This window comes from Atta colombica, unplaced genomic scaffold (assembly GCF_001594045.1).
Source record: "Atta colombica isolate Treedump-2 unplaced genomic scaffold, Acol1.0 scaffold105, whole genome shotgun sequence".
NCBI classification, from domain to species: domain Eukaryota; kingdom Metazoa; phylum Arthropoda; class Insecta; order Hymenoptera; family Formicidae; genus Atta; species Atta colombica.
The window spans coordinates 2,639,638-2,648,217 of NW_017259190.1; the positions used below are offsets into that span (position 1 = coordinate 2,639,638).

The 8,580-nt window shown below is 28.1% G+C and overlaps 1 protein-coding gene across 1 annotated transcript; it reads left to right on the forward strand.

Annotated features, from left to right (window-relative positions):
- Nucleotides 1-2,392: 2,392 nt before the first annotated feature.
- On the forward strand, nt 2,393-4,035 carry LOC108690377 (cytochrome P450 9e2-like). Its single transcript, XM_018197638.1, has one exon. It carries the CDS (start codon nt 2,493-2,495, stop codon nt 4,029-4,031), a length of 1,539 nt encoding a protein of 512 aa, XP_018053127.1. The 5' UTR covers nt 2,393-2,492; the 3' UTR covers nt 4,032-4,035.
- Nucleotides 4,036-8,580: the final 4,545 nt, after the last annotated feature.

Consider the following 8,580-nt stretch of genomic DNA (forward strand, 5'->3'; position numbering starts at 1 on the left):
GAGAAATCTCATGGCATGTTATGCTTCTGCATTGATTTCAAGTAATCGTCAATAATTGGATAAATAATGATTTGAATCAAAACTTGTAAAGGAATTTTCAATTCAAAATTTCATCTCCTTTCACTCTCCGAAATATTAATGAAAAGATACAGGATACTTTGTATAAAGGTACATATTTCAATCTTTCAATTGCACTTTTAATATGATCATGAAAGCTTGTTATATACATTTTTACGGATTACATAAGTAATTCAATTGTATATAACTATATATATGTATATGTGCGTTACGTACATGTGCAAACATACAACATACATAGCAAAGATTCACTGATTTACATCGTCCACAATACCAACGCCGATTGACCTTATGTAAGATGCGTTAAGGAAAACTACTACTGACTTGCGTCATTCTCTTTTTTTTTATTCGTTAAATGTAAAACAAGAACAGAGCAACACTGATAGTGTTATTTTGACATCCACAATGCTTGAAAATATTTACTTTACTAAGATTACTAATATATTACGAGATAGGAGCTGTGTGTGCTGCGACGAGTAATATGCTCATGTTAGCAGCATTGTTCTGTCAGTAACATTTTATCAAACGCTTCAAAAGAAATTGTAGGAAGATCTTCTAATAACACCTATTTATGCCATGGAATATTGGTGAATACTATTATCAATAGTAATCAATGATCAGCAATTATTATTTTTTTTTAAATTTTAATTTTTTTAAAAGAAATGGTATTACACATGCCGCCTGTTCCATTAATTGGATCCGCGATGTCGCTTCTATTCCGTCAAATGACATTTTTTTATTTCATGTTGAAGATATACAATTTCAATCCAGACACAAAGTATTATGGATTGTACATCACGACAACTCCAGTCTTCTTACTTCGCGATCTCGAACTCATACTTACTTACACTTAAAACTGTTCTTGTTAAAAATTTCGATGAATTTCCAAATCGTTTTGGTTTTGCCGACGTTATTGAGTCTTTATTAAAGAAAAATTTGTTTTCTCTTCGTGGAGAAAAATGGCGGAATGTGAGGAATCTGTTGAATCCCTCTTTTATTTCCAGCAAGATGAAAATAATGTTCGCGTCGATGATGCGGAATGTGCTGTGGATTTCGTAAAATTTATACCGACAGCGAATGAAGAAAGTATATAAACACGAATGTTTTTTTTAAATATAAAAATATCATCGCTACATGCATTTGGAATCAAAGTTAACTCTATGAAGGATCGAACGAATAAATTTTATGTTTACAGTAAGGAGGCAAGTAACTTTAGAGGAATCATTCGCCGTATAAAGTTTTTTTTTCTTGGAACTTTTCCAAGATTTACTCGAATTCTCAATATAAAAAAAATGTAAATTATTAGTCAATAAGTTAATAATTTTGTAACTTCAAGAATAAATCTAATATAAATAAAATGCCTATATGAGCCTCCGCAATTGTTAGAGCATAAATTGTTAGGCATTTTATTGAATTAATAATTAGTATTACTGAAATATCGTTGAAATATAATGTAGCAAAAATAAAATCAGAACAGATTACAATTTTTATTTACATGGATATTTTTTCTATTTAACATATTAGACATTTTTACTAATAGCAAGTAAATATATTTACTCAATGAAAAAAAATTGATAGTTAAATTAAATTAATGAATCTTGTTCTACTATATATAAGATATTTATTCAACTAGACATGACAGTTTTATTTTCAACTTCATTTCTTGAGTACAATGTTTATTAAATAATCGAGTGAATTGAATGATTAAAACGACATATTCTCATTAATATGATGTAATAAGAATTGAAATATCAAAATGATTTCTAATTTATCATGATAAAATCAAAGTTAAAAATGATAGAGAACTTTTTTTCACAATCATTAGTTTATTTTATCTGTACACGAGCGCTTTGTCAAAACTTATTCTCTGCGCGCGCGTGTGTGTGTGTGTGTGTGTGTGTACACATAAAAATGTGTTACATATGTGCAAATAGTACACGTATGATTTATTGATTTGCATCGGCCAAAGTATCAACACTGACTGATCTTACATAAGGTGTGTTCGGAGAAACGCTAGTAGTGCTGTTTGAGTTGTTCAGAAAGTTCGTGCCGACTAAAATTTAAATTTTAGTATACATTTATTAAATTAAAATTTTCTGCGTTTCAATTTTCCTTTAAGATTGGCACGAACTTTCCCAATATTACTCTACCTTTATCGTCCATTAAACGCAAAACAAGGACAGAGTAACACAAATAGCGTGGATAGCGTCATCGCGAACCCATCCATAATGTAGCTTGAAAGCATTTATTTCACAACGATTACCAGTATATTACGAGATGGGAACTGCTGTAACAAACAGTTCTACGCAGCGACTCGTGTCAACGGTATCGCTGCTCTATGTATAGTCAGTTACATTTTACCAGACGTTTACAAAAAGTTATTGGAAAATTTTTAAATAACATTCATTTGTGCCATGGAATATTGGTCGATGTTATTATCGATAGCGATTGGAGTGATCAGCATTCATTATCTTTTTAAAAATTTTAATTTCTTTAAAAGAAATGATATTATACACTTACCGCCTCTTCCATTATTTGGATCTACGATATCGATGGTATTCCGTCGAATATCATTCTTCGATTTCATGCTGAAGATATATAATTGTTATCCAAACGCAAAGTATTTTGGATTCTACTTCACGACAACTCCAGTCTTTCTGCTCCGTGATCTGGAACTCATTAAATCCGTTCTTGTTAAAAATTTCGATGCATTTCCAGATCGTCGTGGTTTCGCCGATTTTAACGATCCTTTATTTGAAAAAAATTTGTTTTCTCTTCATGGAGAAAAATGGCGGAACGTGAGAAATCTGTTGAGTCCTTCTTTTACTTCCAGCAAGATGAAAATGATGTTCACATTGATGTCAGAATGTGCTGTGGATTTTGCCAAATTTCTGTCAACATCAGCAGATAAAGGCGGTATAAACATGAAAGATGTCTGCTCTAAATATACAACCGATGTCATTGCTACATGTGCGTTTGGAATCAAAGTCAACTCTATGAAAGATCCAACAAACAAATTCTATATTTACGGCAAGGAGGCGAGTAACTTCACAGGGGTTCTTCGTGGTATAAAGTTCTTTTTTCTTGAAACATTTCCAAAACTCGGACGAATTCTCAATGTGAAAATTATGAAGAATTATGTTTCGGACTTCTTCAAGGATATTATAAGGACTACAATCGCCACTCGTGACGCAGAACACATTACGCGTCCGGATATGTTGCAGTTGATGATGGATATCAGAGGCAAAGAAGGTCGAAGAGAACTAGACATCGACGACATGACTGCGCAAGCGTTCATCTTCTTCCTCGGCGGTTTCGAGACGACTTCAACTGCAATGTGCTTCGCAGCTCATGAAATTGCAGCTAATCCAGAAGTTCAGACGAAATTACAACAAGAAATCGACAAGGTTTTAGAGGAGTCGAACGGAGAAGTGTCTTACGAAACTATTAATCGGCTCGAATATTTAGATGCGGTGATATGTGAGACTCTTAGATTATATCCACCAGTCGCCATTTTAGAAAGGTTATGTGAAAAAACTTTTGAGTTACCACCTGCATTGCCGGACGAGAAACCTTTTATGATGAAGAAAGGTATGCTTGTTTGGATTCCTGTTCTTGCAATCCATCATGATGAAAAGTATTATGACAATCCGAAGAAATTTGATTCAGAAAGATTTTTAAACAATAAGATGAACAATTCTTCGAATTATATGCCATTTGGATTAGGACCGAGAATGTGTATAGCAAACAGATTTGCCATGTTGGAAGTCAAAGTTTTATTGTTTCATTTATTAGCGCAATGTGAACTGAAACCTTCTGTGAAAACTACGTCACCAATAAAATTCTGTAAAGACTCTCTTCCAAGATTGATGCCGGAGAATGGATTCTGGTTAAATATTCAGCGTAGAAAAAATATTTATTCTATACAGGCATCTACAATAATGGATAGTTAGGTTTCAGAAAATATTTCAAATGAAGTTCTTATAAAAAAATTACAGTTATCATTTCTTTAGTCTTTTAAATTTTATTTTTTATTATCGTTAAATTGACGATTATTATAACGAATCATATTATGTCCAATTTCAATTCATGTTTGTGAATTAAGTTTCGATAAACTACATCAGTGCAATTTATAGAACTGAATAATGCATTTACAAATTTTCAACTGTAATTTACAAATATTAACATTATCAAGAATGAACTGTATTATTTAAATATATAATATTATTAAACATCATTATCAAGATCTTTTTCAAAAATAGGATTCTCTTTTCATTTGATTCATTTTTCTTGATTTAAATTGAACTTATTGAAAAATATTATATTTTAATAAAAATTATTTTTATAGTAGAAATTGCATATGTACTTAATGAACATATTATACATGTTGTACATATTGTGTACATATTGTAGTATTATATAAAATAATAATGAATCAATATATATTAAAATTATTTACTACTAATATTAATAATTAATTAATTAGTTAGTCATTTTGTAATCTCAAAAATAAATCCATTACAAATAAAACTATATGATCCTTTGCAGTTGTTCATGTGTAAATTATATTTATATGACGATGACATAATTCGGTAACAGTGTACTTACCAAGCGAAGTTAACTGTAGGCTGGTAAATTTTACTTTATTAAATTAATAATTAGTATTAGTGAAATATTGTTGAAATATGCCTCGCGACATAAGCCAACTTTACACACATTCACTTAATTGTTCTACATTCATGGATAATTATGCATGTCATCAATATGTGTGTAATATTTAATAATCTAACATATTTGGTCATATCGTGAAATATTTTTAAATTCTTGAAATATCATTTAACAAAAGTAAAATCAGAACAGTAACAATTTCTATTTATTTGTAAGATCGAATTTTTTTTAAATATAATTTTTAATAATTTATTGATGTATTTTTATAAAAATAAACAGAAGAAAACGCGATATCAAGAGCTACAGGATATATATTATTACCCGTCATAATAGCGTGACTTTTCTTAATGTTAGTACTCGCGTGAAGGTCAATTGATTTATGTTTTAATTAATTAATTTTTTTAGTGTAAACCCATTTCTTATTTTTACTTATAAATAATTATAAAGTAAGACGAATAATTATAAAGTAACATGTTATCAGTAGAAAATAATAATTTTTAAAAGCTAGAAATTAGAAGAAAATTATGTTTTAAAATGTATTTCTTTAGGTAATATTTTACCTGTAAATTCATAACTTATTTACTGAAAAGAACTACTATATCTTAATACATATATGTTTTTGAATATCATAAATAAACATTACTTACAGTAAATAAATATTTACTCAATAAAAAAATGCTAGTTAAATTAATTTAATGGTTTTCTTTTAAATAAATACATGAGACATTTTCTTATTGAACAAAGTTTCTTATTTAACAAGTGTTATTTCCAACTTCTTGAATACAATGCTTGTCAAGTAATTGAATGAATTGAATGATTGTCAAAATGATACACTGTAAAAAGTAAAATGTTAATTTTAACATTTTTGCATGTCTCAGAAAATCTACTAAACGTCTTTAAGTAATTTGAAAAAATAAAATTAATATTTTATTTTTTCAAGTGTATAATCTCATCAGTATGTCGTAATAAGAACCAAGGTCAGAATGATTTCTAATTAACCATAATAGATTAAAAGATAAAAATAAAGAAGGGAAATCACAGAATTGTAGAACATAAAGATTATAATAAGATTGTAATAAAAACTATTGATAATAAATATCAACATATATATGTTATCAACAACATATTTTAATTAATAAACTTCTTTGTTGACATACACATGTTACGTAATCTGCTAACGAGTTACACACATATTTATACTTCCATGCAATATACCTACGTGAATTTCAATAACTCTATATATGCCTATGTAAAATTGCATTGTCATTCCATATCATTTGTCATTTCAATACTGATACTGAATTCAACGATTAAGTATTTGTATTAACAATAAAAAGTAAGCATAATCATTTGAGATATTAAATTAAATGTGACGCAATCTTATCGACGTAATCTTAACAAATTTATCTGTGGCATACTTGTTATATACTTGATGCCAATACAATTTGGCAAAGATTTCATGATAATGCCGAAAAATGGATTCTGGTTGAATATTCAGCGTAGAAAAAATATGCATCCTCTATTGGAGTCTATTCTTGTAGTGGATAGTTAAGCCTCAGAAAACATTTGAAATGGTAATAATACAGATATTATAAAAAAATTACAGTTATCAAATTCTTTGAAATATTTCAAAATTCATTTTTATCATTGTTTTTAAATTGATTAATGTGTAAAAATTGATTAATGTGTAATGTTATTTCTAGTTTCATATTTGTCTAGCAATTCATATTTTTGTGATTTAATAGCGATTTTCTCTTAGAATACACTGAGTGTAATCTCGCATTACATCAGTTGCGTGTAAGTGTCAGTGCTGCACTACACAAGTGTACACCATGATGTACACTACTTCATGTTATCGTATTTAATTTTGCTGCTGGTTGATTTCCATTTTCAAATTTTTAATGTCACATTGGCTCTACACCGTCTCTTGAGATCGTGTAGCAAAATGCTACTTCGGGCATAAAATTTGCACTACACTATAGCCACGGAAACACGTTACACTGAATGAGTTTGCCTACTACCAATCAAGGAAACACGCTACACTGTCTGAGTGTTGCACTAGACGATAGTGCAGCCAAGAAAAAACGCTATAAGAATCCGCATCAGCGTGTACTGTATAAAACTAATTAATGTATTTACAAATTTTTTAACTGCGATTTGTAAATATTAAATTATCAAGGATAAACTGTGTTTTTTTACAAATATGAGTATTATTATTACAAAATTATTGTGATCCGTTTCAACCGAAAAATGGATTTTTCCTCTCATTTGATTTATATTCATCGGTCTAAATTCAATTTATTAAAAAAATACATTTTAATAAAAATTACTTTTATAATCGAAATTATATATGCACCTTTATGAACGTATACATATTGTAGTATTGTATGAAATGATAATAAAATCAACATTATATATTAAAATTATTTTTTACAGATATTCATTATTTATTATTATAGTTAATTAATTATTAGTTAATGAGTTAATAGTTTTGTAATTTCAAGAACAAATCTAATATAAAAAAAATCCCTATATGAGCTTCCGTAACTATTAGAATATAAATTATATATTTATAATGAAACATAATTCGCCGACTTACCAAGCGAAGTTAACTGCGCATATACAGACCGGCATTTATCTTATTGAATTAGTTATTAGTATTACTAAAATATTGATGAAACAGTTTAGCAAAAATAAAATCTGAACAGATTGTAGCAATTTCTATTTGTATGATCGAATTTGTTTTTTCCGTGTGCAATATATTTTTATAAGACATTAATATAGATTTTTAAAAATCAATAGAAGAAAAATACGATAAGGAATGCGTATAGGATATTTATTATTTATATTTATTATTAATTTAATATATTAATAATTGTAATTATTTATATTTATTATTAATATTTCTCAATATTTCTATTACTTCTAGTACTTTTAGTATTCTAGTACTTTTAGTATATAATATTTATTATTAGGTATGGGAAAAAGTTCGTGGCGTTTTTCCCGTTAGATGGCATTAAAAAAATACCACGAACTTTTTCCATATCTAATATTATTTCGTGACTTTTTAAAATGTATGAATTCGCGTGATGATTAATTGATATTTTAATTAATTCATTTTTACATGTAAATCAATTTTTTTTATTATTTAATAACTCTATAATAAATAACTATAAACTATATAGACTATATAATAGATAAACTATATAAGACACGTTATCACTAGAAAATAATAATTTTTAAGGATTAAAAATTAGAAGATATCCAGTTTTTAAACTATTTCTTACATAATATTTTTTAATCAGTTAATACTTATATGCTGAAAAGAAATTACTATCATAATGAATATTTTTTTAATTAAGTACACATTTTTACTTACAGTAAGTAAATATATTTACTCAATGGTACTTAAATTAAATTAATGATTCTTGTTCAAACTATATTAAGATATTTACTGAACATACAATAGTTTTGTTTTCAACGTCACTTCTTGCAATGCTTACTAAGTAATCGAGTGAATTGAATGATTGTTAGATGATATATTCGCACTAATATGATGCAATAGGAACCAAGGTCAAAATGATTTATAATTTACTATGATAGAATCAAAGATAAAAATAAAAAATGGGAGAGGACTTTTCGATTCAGTTCACTTTATCTACACACGAGCACTTTGTCAAAACTTAATGGACACTGTATATATGTGTGTGTGTATATATATATATATATATATATAGTATGTATGTATGTATGTGTGCGTGTGCGTGTGTGTGTGTGTGTGTGTGTGTGTGTGTGTGTGTGTGTGTGTGTGTGTGTGTGTGTGTGTGTGTGTGT

What these genes read in the sequence shown, in the direction of transcription:
- LOC108690377 (XM_018197638.1), top strand. Translation starts at nt 2,493, where the DNA reads ATGGAATATTGGTCGATGTTATTATCGATAGCGATTGGAGTGATCAGC.